This window comes from Plectropomus leopardus, chromosome 17, assembly GCF_008729295.1.
Source record: "Plectropomus leopardus isolate mb chromosome 17, YSFRI_Pleo_2.0, whole genome shotgun sequence".
Classification (NCBI taxonomy): domain Eukaryota; kingdom Metazoa; phylum Chordata; class Actinopteri; order Perciformes; family Serranidae; genus Plectropomus; species Plectropomus leopardus.
In genome coordinates this window covers 14,900,320-14,916,551 of record NC_056479.1, presented here as the reverse complement: position 1 = coordinate 14,916,551, position 16,232 = coordinate 14,900,320, and the positions used below count along the sequence as shown (strand labels likewise).

The 16,232-nt window shown below is 41.1% G+C and overlaps 2 protein-coding genes across 2 annotated transcripts in view; one reads left to right on the top strand and one right to left on the bottom strand.

Annotated features, from left to right (window-relative positions):
* Positions 1-16,232, top strand: part of LOC121956421 (potassium channel subfamily T member 2) — a 52,807-nt gene that overhangs the window by 32,241 nt on the left and 4,334 nt on the right. The window contains exons 15-27 of the mRNA XM_042504618.1: positions 8,746-8,854; positions 8,997-9,053; positions 10,034-10,186; positions 10,272-10,525; positions 12,511-12,835; positions 12,909-13,014; positions 13,576-13,748; positions 14,265-14,336; positions 14,520-14,654; positions 14,755-14,866; positions 15,526-15,627; positions 15,735-15,818; positions 15,905-16,033. Coding sequence (XP_042360552.1) covers positions 8,746-8,854; positions 8,997-9,053; positions 10,034-10,186; positions 10,272-10,525; positions 12,511-12,835; positions 12,909-13,014; positions 13,576-13,748; positions 14,265-14,336; positions 14,520-14,654; positions 14,755-14,866; positions 15,526-15,627; positions 15,735-15,818; positions 15,905-16,033 — 1,811 coding nt within the window. The remainder of the gene's footprint in view (positions 1-8,745; positions 8,855-8,996; positions 9,054-10,033; positions 10,187-10,271; positions 10,526-12,510; positions 12,836-12,908; positions 13,015-13,575; positions 13,749-14,264; positions 14,337-14,519; positions 14,655-14,754; positions 14,867-15,525; positions 15,628-15,734; positions 15,819-15,904; positions 16,034-16,232) is intronic.
* Positions 11,796-16,232, bottom strand: part of gipc1 (GIPC PDZ domain containing family, member 1) — a 28,426-nt gene continuing 23,989 nt past the window's right edge. The window contains exon 9 of the transcript XR_006106702.1: positions 11,796-11,807. The gene's annotated coding sequence lies outside the window, so the exon portion shown is untranslated. The remainder of the gene's footprint in view (positions 11,808-16,232) is intronic.

Genomic DNA, 16,232 nt, shown 5'->3' with positions numbered 1-16,232 from the left:
CTGGACAGATTGGCTCGTCTTGGCTGTAAGCCGTCTGAGGGTTTTCTGTGAGTTTTTTCATTGCCTTTTGGAGAGCGTCCCTTCTTCTCCTGCTCAACAGAAAACGCCAGTCAATCATCTGCCGAGTGAACGAAGAGGAACCAAACTCTCTCTCACCCTTTCCTCTCTCTCACACATCTCTGCCTACAGCTCTGAAGAACGTCAAACTCAATTTCTAGCTTGCCGCCCTCATCCCAGCTGTCTCTATCAATGATTAACGTTTTACTTCGCTACCTTGGCAAAGAAAATCCCCTTCTTTTGATGAGTTCTGCTGTTGTGCTAACCTGGCAGACGAGCTCTCCTCGTAGGCAATCCACCCTTGCCCCTCCAGTGCTGTTTAAACACCTGAAAGCCAGACTGAGGTCTTTGCTATTAGTCTGGCAGGCTGGTAGAAAGATGAATTTATGTTCATTTGTGATAACACCCGTTTTCGATATTATGTGGTTGTCAGTTGGCTCTGTGGGGTGGGAGTCCCACTCCTGTTGTGGGAGTCAGACATCTGTAACATGCATGTTAATTGCTCTGATGTGTTATCTTACATTGACAAAGTGTTTGACATAGTTCAAATATGCTCTTCATGCATTTTACACATTATATTGCAATACATTATATTAACATTATATTGTTTCTTATGGAATAAGCAACAGCTGTGCTCTTGTTAACACAACAGTCATTCAGTGCTAAGTAATAATTTCCCCATAGGACTATCAGTGAAAAGTAAGGTACACTATGCAGAAATTCCCAGGAAGCGTGCCACACTTTGAAACCAATCTGATGGAAGTATAAAGAAATCTGGATACAGCGTTAGAAGCACAACCTAGGGCTGGGCAATATAGCTTTAAAATAATATTACAATATGTTAAGGCTATTGCTGTTCACAATTTATATGTCAATATTTTCAAATGTCCTTTAAACTAATGTTAACTACTGAAATACAAAATTATTGAACGAACTGCAGTTACAATCAAGTTGAAAAAAGTAGCTACTGTCATATAATAAAGATGAATTCACTACTGTTCTAATAACATTTAATAATATATGATAATAAGGAAGTTAAATGAAGTAATTTCATATTGAAATTTTAAAAAGCATTGTTATAATTAAATAAAACAGAGCTGGACCTATGGTGCTTTTATTTTGAAGGACCTGGCTCGTCTCAGGCCCGGAAGTGTTTTTGCTGTGGACTTGAAGCTTCCGGTAAGCAGTTGGATGTTAAAGTTGACAGTTAAACAGATACCACTTTCACCATGAGGATTCATTCACTGTGAGCGGGTAACAGACTAGCAGCTCTCAGTTTCAAATATTATTAATATTTGCAAGTCACAATGGTGTTCCATGGTCACTAAAAGTGACTAAAAAGTCGTGATCGGTGCTCTGCAGATGCAAACACACGCCTTACCTGCTTACACTACCACCACTACCACTCATTAAATTTGACTTTTACTCTAGTGCCATTAACCATAATGATTTATTCTCTGTAAGCTGGACACAAACTAACAGCTCTCTGGTTCATATATTAATAGTATTTGCAAATCGCAGTAGCGCTCCATGGTTGCAAAATGTGACTGAATAGTTACATCTGGAGCTCTGCAAAAGCCCTACTTTTTGTGTGTGTGTGTGTGTGTGTGTGTGTGTGTGTCTATTAGAGAGAGTGAGCTGTAGGAGAGAGCAAGGGAGTCCAAAATCTGACAGCTTATAAAAACAACATGACAATTTATATTCGATATAGTCATTTTATATATTGCATGTGGAACAAGCCACGATACATCAAGTTTAGACTTTATAGCTTCATGCACCACAGAGCAACTTTCATAGGAATGAACGAGGCCCTGCCTTCAACCCTGTATGCAGTTCTCTTTATACATCCATGTTGTAGCTACACTGCAAGATACTATTTGTAGGAAAAGCCAGTACTTTACCAAGCTAAATAAGCTAACTGCTGACACTTTCCAACAGAAAACAGGCCAACTCTGCCTCATCCTCTCCTTCAGTGCGAAAGTGAAAGTAAACCAACCCGAGCTTTATGCGCTTGTCATTTTATCTCGCTATACTATCCTGATGGGCATCTTTTTAGAAAATCCCAACATCACCTGGGCACTGTTACTGACTGGGGACTACACATCCGTAAACATCCCCAAAACAAAAAAACAGGAGAATGAGAAAATACAGGCAGAGGCAAGAGTCTCTGCAGATAAATACACCACCACATACTTCTAGTGGGTCAAAAATGATGCTTGAGAGGGATTACTTTTGTATTAGTTCATCCATTATTTTTTGTTTTTTAGGAAAATCCTGCATAGCATACCTCTTAAGAGCACATAACACTATGTACATAATCAACTGACTATAATACGACTCTATAGACTCAGGGGGCAAATCCGTGGGCTATGCAGTCACATGGACATTACTGTAAGTACAGATGCCATGTTTTGACACCACTTGGAAAATATCCACTAAGTGCTCATGTAGGAGGCATTAATGAGCAAGAGATACAAGATTTGATTCGATCTGCAGGAATAGCTTAATAACAGCTCAGCGTTCAACACAAAAGATCTGTCGGTACGACGCTGCAGCAGGCAGGACACCCTGAGGGGTCCGAGCAACCACATAGACTTGGGTGCAGAGTGTCGATTGATTATCTCCCCACTTTGTGTTTTGAACGACAATAGCCAATCACCCTCCTGAGCTCGGCTCATTGTAGCAGCACCATGTTGATCGCAGCTCACTCATACAAACAATAAGAGCCTGCTGATTTAATTAGCTTAACCGGTGGACCTGTGGTAAGGTCATAATTGCGCTCCTGCAGAGGATGCAAATAACCACGTCTGCACACACATACACACATGGATCTGCACACACCTTAATACCAATCCGGGACAGAAAACAGTCTGGAGAGATGGGTACAAAGAGCTCGATCCGCTAAGTGAGGGCGACAGAAAGCGCGCGTGTGTGTGTGTGTGTGTGTGTGGGGATGTGTGGTGTGTCAAGGTCTGTAATTGGTTTCTCTCCTGGTCTAGGTCCAGGCACCTGAAGGAGAGAGAGCTGGATGGGGAGCTGTGGTGAACAGGAAAGACAGAAAAAGATGGGAAGAGATCACAGTGGTGAAGAGAGAAGCAAGAGGGGCATTGGAAATTGGATATTGGACAAAAATGACGCTATTTGGTGTGTGACTACTTTGGGGGTCAGAGATGCCTTTATAAAAGAACACTATAGTATTACTAATATGAATTACTGCAGAAATAACGCAAAAAAATATCAGTATTATCGTAGCTCTATGGTTTTGCAACACACTGTAGAGAATTACTATAATCATACTTTTGAGTTGACTATAGTGATCTTATTTTGAAGTTTCTATTTCTTTGGGTTTTTTTGGGCACTATGGGCACGATAGGCACTATAGATGTTTTCATTTGCCTCTCCGTCTATATTTGTGCTAAATTTAGGCTCTCTTCTCTACTTTGCAAGTCTTGGTGGTGCTTTTGTGGTTAGATTTAGACGGTGGTGGCGCATGGCTGCAGGTCATGATCAAGATGTGTAAATCAACACACCAGTCTGCAATCTCTGACTTCTGGGTCGAGGTATGCAAATGTAAACATCAGTAAACATCAAGGAAAAGATGTGGAATAATGAGCATCAGCTAAACTGGCATCCTGCTAGCCAATGTACAGTTGTTGGAAATTTAGTGGATGACCTTTGTGCTGCATCAGTTTCCATCAAGATATCAGAAACTGCAATATCCTTTGATTAACCAAGACCTGGATAAATCCTGAACAGCGCCATTCAACCAGGGAGCTAATAGGTAACTCTCTTGATCAGCTCTACAGTCTTTGTCTGCGCTGTTGGTGGCACAGGTGGCGGTAATATGAAAATGCAAAAGTACAGCCTGTTCGCCAGGAGGATCTTTGCCACGGGTTGAGAAGCAATATCTAGGCACTAGTTAAATGGAGGGAAGTTTACCACAGTTCATTCACACACACTATCCAAATTGTTTTTGATTCAAAACTGGTTGAAAATTCGCAAAATATCCCTTTAATGAAATGGCACTACAGAAAAAAAATCTATAGTAACCCCATATTGGAAAACTATAGAACACAACACAATTTCAATTCTCATAGCATATTATTGTCATACTAGAGTTGATTTTTGTAAAGGTGCGTGGTGGTGTCTAAGACACACACGGAGACAGTATAATGGGTGTGTAACAGTACACACGTTACCATCTATAGATGCAACATTTGTGTTAGACTCTGCGGGCTCTCAGATGCCCATTGCTCTGTAAAAGCTTCCACTTGAACAGAAATTCAAAGGCTGAATAGCAAGAGGCTTCCCTGTGTGTCAGCGTGTGAGCTGCATTATGATGTACTGTTCAGAGGGGAAAGAACATTGCTGCTGCTGTAATAGAAGAGTCACAATCAGCTTTTTTAATTGTTGTGTGTTTCACCTGCTTGGCTCCAGGCACACACACAGACTAATTTATTAAAAGCTGCATTTACAGCAGCTGGCTCTCCTGCTACTCAGACTGGCAGCTGATTGAGTCTGACGCTTCATGTCAGGCTCTGACGTTCGTCACCAATTATTTCCTAATACAAAGCACATATTGTGCTTTTAAGACCTAGCTTGACATTGTTGGTAAACAAGGCAGCCCTAATATGTTTGTGTGCTCATCACTGAAGATAATGCAATCAAGAATTATACAGCAGGGGAAATGGATGCTCCCTGCGCCTTATTCACTGATTGGCTTACTATAAACATTAATCGCTCTATTGGTTTTCCCTTTCAAAGAGGAGGCTGTGTGGCAACAGGTAAACGAGAGGAGCATCATCTGTGTTTGCTCAGTTTGGTTTGGTTGGCTCGCAGGCAGGGCTGCCCTTAAGTCTTGGATGATTTGAGTGAAAGGCGGTTTAATAAGGTTGACACTGACTCTGCCTTGCTGCCTGGTCTTCACATCATCCCCCCAAAAAACTGAGTGGTGACATTAAATTGAACCCATGGGAGTAAAACAGGGAGCTGGTGCAAGAGGATGATGGAGGATTTTTGACGCGGCTGTCTGTTTGACTCATTTGCGTTAGACAAACATCAAGTGACATATTTTCGGACATTAAATAGTGACGCATTTGTGCGAGCGCTTGTGTCTTTTGGTGGAAAGCTGCAGACATATTAACACAATCTAGTAACTGAAATGATTCATCATGTTTTTATTGAGAACATTTCTTCAGCAGAGAGTAATTCCAATTAAAAGTGTTGTGGATTAAGTTGGATATTGTTTACAGAAACATGTGCTGCTTTTGAGTTTATCACTTTTTTTTTTTTTTTTAGTTTTTTGAGCAAGTGATTAAACATTTAGTCTGTGTCAACACAGTGTGGGTAGATTGTGCAGATGCTGCTACCTGCCACTTTGTTGGTGGACCAACACATGTAAATACGACATGCTAGATTAGCTGCCTTTTTTCCTCAATCAAAGCACACACCAACATATTGCATTTACGTTAAAAGTATTGCATGGCCTGTCAATTGATTAAATTTCACATGTTAAATTTCTGATCAACCCGACTGTTTGATGGTGGATTAATTGTTATCATCCCAAACATTCACTAAACTCAGGTAGGGAAAAAGTGGATGTATTGACATTTGAATCTGTTATCAGCCAAATGAGTTGTTATATTTTGTAGGGGTCCACAGATTATTAGCCTGACTAATTATTGGGGACAATATTTGGCATTTTGCCTATTATCTGTAACAGCATCAGCAATTTATTTTAATGATTGCTAATTAAATTGATTGATTTAAAGGTGCAAAGAAACTGTCAACAAGTGCAGCAATTTTATTTTTTTCATTGTTTTATTTAAATTCTCACTTTACTTTATAAAATAGTAAGTTGCTAGGAACTTGCAGAATATTGTGTTTAACGTTTCAGTTTTGATTAAACATTTACTAAAGACATTTAAACAAAGTTTAGAGTTGGAATTTGTTATACTTTAATTTTTTGACAAAAAGATTTTTTTATATTTTTATTGTAAATGCATATTGATTCCTAATATTGATTATTGGTCTCATTGACTACTAATAATCTGTATTGGTATCGGCCCTGAAAAGCCATTATCAGGCAACCCGAATATACTGGCATATAAAAAATTGGCACAAAAAAATCCGATATTATGCACTCAATTCAAACACTTTTTAAACCTGTCCATTAACTTTTTAAAAAGGATTTGAGAGCGTGGAAATACACATAAAACACTGCTGTACCCACACTTAAACGAAAACGACAAAAAGCATTCATATCAACGTGATCTAATTCCCAGATCGTAGTTACTCACCCACCAGGAGTTCAGTCATTACGGACAGAGATCCGCGGAAACCGCGGCTCTACTCACCGGTTTGTCTGCGGTAGATGAGAAAGTTTCTCGTCCCTCGTCGCCAGAGGTGCAGCTGAGTTTTACCTGGTCACCCAGTGCGCTGTCTGGTCTCCTGTAATCGGCCCGTCCATTGCAGACGATGTCCATGAAGGTGCTAGGTTAGCTAGCTGGAAGTTAGCACGGAGGCTTAGCTTTGCAGCAGCTCGTCTGTTAGCTGGAAACTCTTACTAAACTAAAAAAAAATCATTCGCCTACAAGTAGCACACACTGCGACTTACTTTGTAGCATCAATACTACCCCTCTACAAACACATTAATAGCAATTCATTTCCGGAGCTTAGCGAGAGATCCAATGAGCTAGTGCCTACCTGCCATCACACACCTTCACTTGTTGTCCTCCCGCCCTCCAGCCAATCAGCAGCTGAGGAACTTGAGGTTGCCTCGTGACTGACTAATAAGAGCAAGGATACAATATGAAAATAAGCATGTTAGGTCGTCACGTGTAGGCAACGGTATCTGTCAAACAAACTTCTTACGTTGCATTGGCTGTCTTCAGGAAATTACATGACTCCCCCTGTGAATGGTTACAGACATTAAAACAGCGTGTTATGTGCGATTTCACTGTAATACATCCATGGTTAAATGAGGATATTCAGAATACATGGAACATGGAAGGACACTCAACTTGCATTGCTCGGGGGCCACTTTTGCAAAATGAAAGGAGGCCAGGGGCCAGCTGTAGCAGCCATGTTTCTAGGATTTCAAGACATTAGGTTTTTAGGACATTTATCTGATTTTAGGACATTTTTATTTCAGGACATGTCTGGGATTTTAGGATGTTTCTGTGTTTTTAAGATGTTTCTTGGATTTTAGGACATTTCTAGAGTTTTAGGACATTTCTAGGATTTTAGGATGTTTCTCAGATTTAAGGTCTTTTAAGAATTTAGGTCTTTCTATGTTTAGGACATTTCTATGATTTTAGGATGCACCTTGGATTTTAGAACATTTCAGGGATTTTGGGGTGTTTCTTGGATTGGACATTTCTAGGACTTAAGGACAATTCTAGGAATTTAGGATGTTTGTAGGTTTCTAGGATGTTCCTTGGATTTTGGGACATTTCTAGGATTTTAGGATGTTTCTAGCTTTTTAGGACATTTCTAGGGTTTAAGGACATTTGTGGTATTTTAGGACGTTTCTAGAATTCAAGGACATTTCTAGGATTTTGAGACTTTTCTAGGATTTCAGGATATTTCTTGGATTTTTGGACATTTCTAGGATTTTAGAACTTTTCTAGGATTTAAGGACATAGGAATTTAGGACGTGTCTAGGATTTCGGGACATTTTCAGGATTTCAGGATGTCAAAACATAACATTAATCAAAAAACAAGAGATTAGCTTCTGTTTTAGGGCTACAATTGAAATTTGATTCACTCTCTTTTGTTGGGTGGAAGCATAAACTTCAGAAACGCATATCTCCAAACCTCAGCGGATAAACTTTAATCTGCATGACTAAATGTCACAAGGCAAAGCACAGCGAGTTTATTTATACAGCACATTTAAGCAACAAGGCAATTCAAATTGCTCTACATAAAACATCAAAAGCATCAAGACAAAGTGCCAAAGGGGGAAAAAAAGACATTCAAAATACAATTAAAAACAGCACTGAAGATCTAGAAAATAAAAAATAAGCTAAAATATACTGAAACAGGAATAAAATACAAGAATACGTTACAGTGCACAAAATGAATAAATATTTGATTTAATAAAAGGCAGCGGCAAACAGAAAAGTCTATAGAGAGTTACAGTGGACCTGCAGGTTTCTGGGAGTTTGTTCCAGATATGTGGTGCACAAAAACTGAATGCTGCTTCCCCATGTTTAGGTTTAACCTGGCATTAAAGGTGCTCTATAAGACATTCAGAGCATTGATATGGTAGAAAAGTAGCAGACTAGGATATTGTGGAGTAATGGCATCCTGAGAAGAGCATTAAACAGAATGATTTTTGTACATCAGGGGAGTAAAAATGAGCCCTTAGCTGCTAGGTGGGACTCAGCCACCTCCACGTTAAGAGCTATGTGGAGACAATCTAAATCAGACTTTAAGATATGCTCTGAATGGCAGCTTCTTTAAGTGAGGATATGTGTGACCTCTCTGTGTTACACCTGGAATAATCCAACATTTGCTGTCACTCAAACACAAAAACACATGGTGAAAGGCCAGGGGAGCCTTTTCCGCAGCACATCTATATTCACTGCAGCGCTCTTAGGCTCAGAGTTGAAACTGTTATAGAGCACAATGTGAGTGTTTTGCTAACCTCGGTCACTTTGCCCTTCTTGTTTCCTGTGTCTGCAGATCATGTGGTGTGTGAAGAGGAGTTTAAGTACGCCATGCTGGCTTTAAACTGCGTGTGCCCTGGTACCTCGACACTCATCACTCTATTGATCCACTCCTCGAGAGGACAGTGAGTTCACTTGCCTTCTTCCTCCCCGTCCCTCTTTTGATGTGATTGTTCACAATGCAGTTTTGACAGTCAAATATACAGTAGTGAAAAGTAGTGAGCTGCTCCTAGTCTCTTCACTGTCACCCAACTTTGTTTTATTCAGAACGGCACCCCAAGAGGCCTTCAAGCAACGTGTAGGAGCCTTTCAAGCCCTCAACAGGTAAACGCCATCTAATCTGTATTCATACAGTTGAATTTCTGTGCTCAATATTCACCAAAATCTTCTCTCAACTTGCATGGTTTGCATGCTGTGCTGTGTGATTCTGTAAGATTTGGTTGAAGAAGGGATATAATATTATCAGTATTGAGAAACTCACCAGAGTGAAATGTTCTTGCCAAAATGTCTTTGGAGATCCAACTTCTTATTGTTGTTGTTGATGACGGTAGATGTTTTTCCAAAAATAATACTTCTATTGTTGCCTGTGAGGTTTTTTTTGGGTTACATTGTTGTATTCGTGGCACTGCATCATCTTATCATTTCAAACCACAATTTTTGATCTTAACATAAACAAAAGGGTATCATCCACACTATTATAAAAAGGCAAGAAACACAAAAACTTTTTGGTTTTACGTGAAAAAACATGTATTCATATGTTAAACCAATGCTGATCTAAATACTCTATAGCTTGTGTGTGAGCAGGATGTTTCATAAGCACGCTTCTATATCTGGACTTGAGGCCATTTGGTTTATTGGCTGTGACGATGCAACACGGTGCGTCCTCCTCCTCTCCTGCCTTACACTTAGTTCCTGTAAACTGAAAATTCGCTATAACACTTGTTTATATAATGCAGTCTTTGTCGCAGGCCACCCACATTCACACTGCCCCCACACCCTTGCTTCTTGCTGTCACCTCTTTAGCCTCCGCGTCTAAAGCCATATCCCCCAGAGAAAAATGTTGTCCTCTTAACTGTGTGACCGCGTGCATCTATTGTTAAGACATGCTGAGTGTCCTTGTATACAGCTGCATGCTGATTGAAGTATTGATCAGTGGCTCTGACAGAGATGTAAAATGTTACCCTGCAACCTTGAGAGGAAAATCTTCTGGTGTGGTCGTGGTGCTGAGCCGGGTGCTTTGTGTTACATGTTTTAAAGGTCAGTCTTTCCCCATGTGGCCAATCAATCCTTTTTTTCTGTCTCAGGGAGGGTGCCGCATGTTCAGCTGACCAATGGCACAGAACGTACCGGCGCTGCTCTGCCAATGAGGTGCATCACATACGCCTGGAGGAAAGTAAATTCTTTGGGGAATACCAGGGCAAGAGTTTCACCTTTGCCTCCTTTCATGCTCACAAAAAGTAAGTCATGTGGTGAAAAAGCCAAGAAACGAGAACACGCTGTAACCTGCACGGTTCAGAGCTGACCTTCTCTCTGCGGCTGCAGGTATGGAGTATGTTTGATCGGAGTACGCAGATTGGACACCACTAACATCCTGCTGAACCCTGGTCCCTGCCACATCATGGGGGCCTCTGACATGTGCTTTTACATCAATATCTCCAAAGAGGAGAACTCAGCATTTGTCAGGGGCCACAGGGAGCCATCGTGGGGTGGCACGGGAGGAAATACCAGGGGAGTGCACCAAACCATCTACCATGGACTCACCCGCCTGCCAGTTCACAGTATCATCGCCAGCATGGGTCAGTCGGATGGGCACGGCACAAAGACTGTAACATTTACACACTGACCTTCTGTTTGCAGTGTCTGTGTTAGTCAAACATGCAAAGCTGTCATCACACTGTCTGGGGCAGCGGCACAGTCACAGCTGTTAGATTTATGCAGTTCTCACATTTCAAACCTATCTGGGTGATTTAAAAATATGCATAGCTTCCCCGAGGATTTAACATGTATCTGATTGTAAGTCACACTTGATAAGAGCTACTGCCAAATGAGCTGAAATGTCACATACTGTTATTTTACAAACACACCACCTAGTGGACAACAGGGAAACTGTAAAGCCTGCTGCTTTTCAGTTTTCTAAATGCGGTTTGTGTTATCAGAACTGTGCAAAGACATCATCAGTCAGAGTGACTAAGTACATTTACTCAAGTTCTTAAGTTAAAGGACACTTCACCCGCAAAATGACAATTTATCTATTACTACTCACCTTGTGTTGCGTCGAATTTGTGAAGAAACTTGTTTTTCTCACGTGCCTCCATGCTGAGTGAAGAATCTAAAAGTTGAGAAAATTCTTGATGAACTGAAGCAAAGGTGGTCGTTTTTACCAACAGCAAAACTATAGCAGAACATTTGTTTACTCCCACACAACTCACATAGTACTGCCAAGTCTCATTTATCCAGTCATATGCTCAGTACCCCTCAAACACATGCATTTTCACTAAAATGTTATGATTTCAAACACGTCAGAATAAAACAGACTCATGCACAGCCAAGTTACACACCTGTACAAGCACCTGCGTCGGAAAGCGGAGCTCATGTGCATGCATGTGCTCAAGTGTGCTTTATATATTGTCAGGTTTTAGTAAAAATGCATATGTTTGGGAAGTACTGAGCGTATGAATGTATAAATGAGACTTGATATAAATCTGCATGACTTGTGTCAGAGTTTGTAAACAGATAATTTGACATAGTTTTGCTCTTATTAAACGTGAACACCGTTAATGTCAATTCACTGAAATCGCATACAACAAGCGGTTTAAATGTTCACTTTTTTCTCCATTCACCACGCATGCATGAAAAACAAAACTGACACGCAGTGAGTAATTGATATACAAATGGTCATTATGGGACTAAAATATTCCTTTAAGTACAATTTTGGTATATTTGTACTATTGAAGTGTTATTCTACTTTATATCTATAATCAACTACAACTGATAGGGTAATGTACTTTTAACCTGACACTATAGTTATAATATATAATCAAAAGATTACATGATATGCTTATATAATATAATGCAATACTATATGTACAAAGTGTCTAAAACTGGCTTCACATTGACAAACATTAAAATACTCTTACAGGTATTTGTTAGTGATAAAAATAGAATGAGAACGATATAATAATATGAAACCAGCCATTCAGCACAATGACTCAATTTACTTTTGATAGGTACAATTTTCTGATAATACTTGCATAGTTTTTATTTAAGTAATGTTTTGAATTCAGGACTTTTACTTCTAATTTATTATTTTATTTTAGACTGTAGAACCTGGGGGTGCGTAACCCTGGGGGTCCTCAGAGTAGCTGCAAGGAGGCTGCCAAATTGTTACTTGATTTTTTTAAAAACTAAAAATCTGTCTAAAAATATGCATACATAAATCCTGAATATTTTTTCCTTTTCCAACAATTTATCTTTGTGAAAGAAGACTTTCCTCCCTCACCTACATGAAAAGCCAGGTCGAGATTGAAGCCTGAGGCTGATATGGCCTCTATCAGTCCCTTTGATATGCAACTCAATTTTATTCAGTATATGAGATCCCCGCTCTGTCTCTCTTTCAGCTAAGGGGTCCTTGGCCTGAAAAACATTGAAAACGTGGTTTCGAGTATTTATAGGTGTTATTTCTGTTTTTATTTAAGTAAAGGATCTGTGTAGTTCTTCCACCACTGCACATCCTGTATAATGATCTCTGCCTTCATGATGACTATTGCTGGGTGTGTTTCAGGCACAGTGGCCATCGACCTGCAGGACTCCAGTGACAGCAGTCCAGAAGGCCAGGATGCAGGGAATACCGTGCTGGGCAGCAGCCGAGGAAGCAGGAGCAGCTCCAGGACAGAGATGAGTGGCGCTAACACTCTGGCCCTGCCTGCTATGGGAGAGTCGGCAGAGGAGAGGCGGCACAGCATCGCCCCAGTCCTGGAACTGGTGGACGGTGTCAACAACCCCACCTTTGACCTGCTCGGAGACCAGTCTGAGGACGAGGTGGGAGAAGAGGGCAAGGAGGACAGTGACAGAGATGAGAGCGCCCACTGGTGGGGTCGACACTGCGAGTAAGTCATAAAGATGCTGTCCATGGGTATCAGTGTGGACTGGTTCAGAGGTAACTGTGGGTTTGTGCTACAGGTGGGTGAAGGGATACCCGCTGAACTCTCCATACATCGGCAGCTCGCCCGCGCTGTGCCACCTTCTTCAAGAAAAGATGCCTTTCTGCTGCCTGCGTATGGACAAGGTATGGGATTGAAAGGGATAGTTTAGATACCTTTAGGTGGAGTTGTATGGAGTACTTGACCATAGTCAGAATATATTACCTGCAGTAGGGGTCAGTCAGCATGCCTTGAGTTTGGAGGAGTAGGCTGGAGTCTTGATGTGGAGATTAACTCTTTAAAACCTGAGAAAATTAGTTTGATTTTGCTCAGGTGAGAAGGCAATGAGGAACTTAAGACATGGCTGAAAAATTAGCAAAACACTGGTAAAGAAGTTCGGAGGGAATAGAGAGTCACAGGCCTGAAGGGTGGAGTTATATAATCTTGGGGGGAGTGGTCTTATCATGACATGACTTGTGACAGTCTATGCAGTGATGCAGGTAAAGTCGTGAGTTGTGGTTTAATAATAACACTTACTAACTCACTGAACAAGGCAGCATCTACTGTATATTATACGCTGACTATGGAAAAGTACCCCACACAACCCCACTTAAAAAGTACAAACTATCCCATTAAATAGCTTGCTATCTTTATTTTACAAGTTCACACAGCAGTCATTCTTCATGGTCACTCTGCTTCTCTCCCAGGCTTGTCACCACACCCTTTTCGAGGACGCTCGCTCCTATGGCTTCAAAAACAAATTGATCATTGTGTCTGCAGAGAGCGCAGGAAACGGTCTGTACAACTTCATTGTGCCTCTACGGGCCTACTATCGACCCAGGAAGGAGCTCAACCCCATTGTGCTGCTGCTAGAGAGCATGTAAGAACATTGTTTGTTGTGATGCACTGGCCATGCTTCTAAACGCAACTTCAAACTAAAATATAGGTTAGGTTATTGTTGCCCAAGATTGTTGCTGTGAGCACAACAGCTCTGCTACAAATCTAGGTTGCACTGGATGCTAAAATGGGCTCCTCCTTAAATAGCCTATGGAGGAGAAAAACGGAGCTATTTAAGGTCACCGTAAACATGATTTGTGAAACGCTGAATGCTTTCAGGACAATGCGCCCCACAATCCTGCGTCGTGTATTGTGGCTGGTACACAAACGCAGTCAGCCAAATGAGAGTGGAATCCAATAAAAAGGCAATAAAATGCTGAGTCACTCCAGTGTAGTGCTGTTATTTTCAGCTTTCTCTGCAGGCAGTTTGGCTGTGTTGTATTTCTCAGGTCGAGTGAGGGGGGCCTGTCTCTGTGGGGACGTTCGCTCTTCATCATGCCACATATAAATCTCTCTAGTGGTGGGAATCTAAAGTCTGTTTGTGTTTTGGTCGGTGCAGACCTGAAGCAGACTTCCTGGAGGCAATTTGTTGGTTCCCCATGGTGTTCTACACAGTTGGCTCCATTGACAAGTAAGACAGACCAAATCCCCACGCTGATATTTTTATGCATCTCCTCATTTTTCTCCCCATAATCTTTATTCATACATGTGCTCTTGACAGATTGCTCTTTGATTTTTTTGCACTGCGCTTCATCACTGATCTTATTCCTCTTCATCACACCCCACTTGTCCCTCTCCATCATGCTCCCTGCAGTCTGGACAGTTTGCTGCGATGTGGAGTGACTTTCGCCGACACCATGGTGGTGGTTGACAAGGAGAGCTCCATGATTGCAGAGGAGGACTACATGGCTGACGCAAAGACAATCGTCAATGTCCAGACACTCTTCAGGTCTGCTTTGTCTAAACCTGCTCGGCCATCTAACACACTATCATAGAGTGTTCTTTAGTCCATTATTTTTTCTCTGTGTCTCTGTGCTTTTTCCTCTCAGACTGTTCCCAGCTCTCAGTATCATCACGGAGCTCACACACCCAGCCAACATGCGCTTTATGCAATTCAAAGTCAAAGATCACTACTCCCTGGCTCTGTCCAAACTGGAAAAGGTAAAAACTCCCTCAAACCCCCACATTCTCTAATTTTCTGAAGAGGTCATCATGAAACGAGAGCAAATGCAGTAGTTTTGCATTATGAAAGCCATCTTTTGTTTGGAATTCTCAGTGATTTTAGAAAGGCACCCACTATAAAGTTTTGCAATGAACATTTGTAAGTGATTATAGCCTTTTTAAAACTTCTATTGTTAATGTTGCTCGCTGTGTGGCAGCTAATGGATTTCCCCCTCAGGCATCAATTACATTTATCAACATATAAGTAAATTTCTCACTGCTTGACAGTGAAATGGATTTCAATATGAGATTAACAACATTATGAGATAACTGTTACTGTTAATGTGTAGCACAGCAGGAGGGGCCTCCTGTAGATTTCCAGCATTTGTTTTGCATGTTTTCTTCAAATTTTCTTGTTTTATCCCACTTTACAAAAAACAGACTGAATGCTTGACTCTGTATATAAGTAAGAAAATAATAAAACATACGAATTTGATGGTTACAGCTCCAACAATGATGCTTACAAACCATCTGGAACTGAGAAATGCCCATCACATTATTTCATGGTAATCAAATCTACAAAAATGTGTGTGTGTGTGTGTGTGTGTGTGTGTGTGTGTGTGTGTGTGTGTGTGTGTGTGTGTGTGTTTTATCTGTAGAAAGAAAGGGAGAAGGGGTCCAACCTGGTGTTTATGTTCCGCCTGCCCTTTTCTGCAGGGAAAGTGTTCAGCGTCAGCATGCTGGACACTCTCCTCTACCAGGTATCTGAAACACAAACACTCTGACTGAAAAACAAAAATCCTGTTTCTCAAAATGCCAAAGATGATTTTTGTTTTATTCTGACATGTCTGCCGTGCTCTCCTGACAGTCATTTGTGAAGGACTACATGATCTCCATCACCAGGCTGCTGCTGGGTTTAGACTCCATGCCTGGCTCAGGTTTCCTTTGTGCTGTAAGTGTGCGAACACAAACGGCTTGAAAATGAGTTTGTTGGACCGTGATGTGCCACTGATGCTAATTATTGTGATTGTTTTCTAGATGAAAATCACAGAGGAAGATTTATGGATCCGCACCTACGGCAGGCTCTACCAGAAACTGTGCTCCTCCACAGGAGACATTCCCATCGGCATCTACCGGACAGAAGCACACAAGCTTCCAGTCTCTGAGGTCTCTGCTGCTACTAGTTTTATGGCCTAAAGACACAGTTACACTCACTGGACTAACTGGGAGAATTGAGCAAGACGCTTAAATGAGCAAGCTTCAGCTCTGAAATCGTGCTAGCACCCTCTAGAGGCTACCATGTCTGCTACACCTCACAATACAAAAAAGTTGGTGGAAAAACAAAATACAGATGATTTGGTTTTAA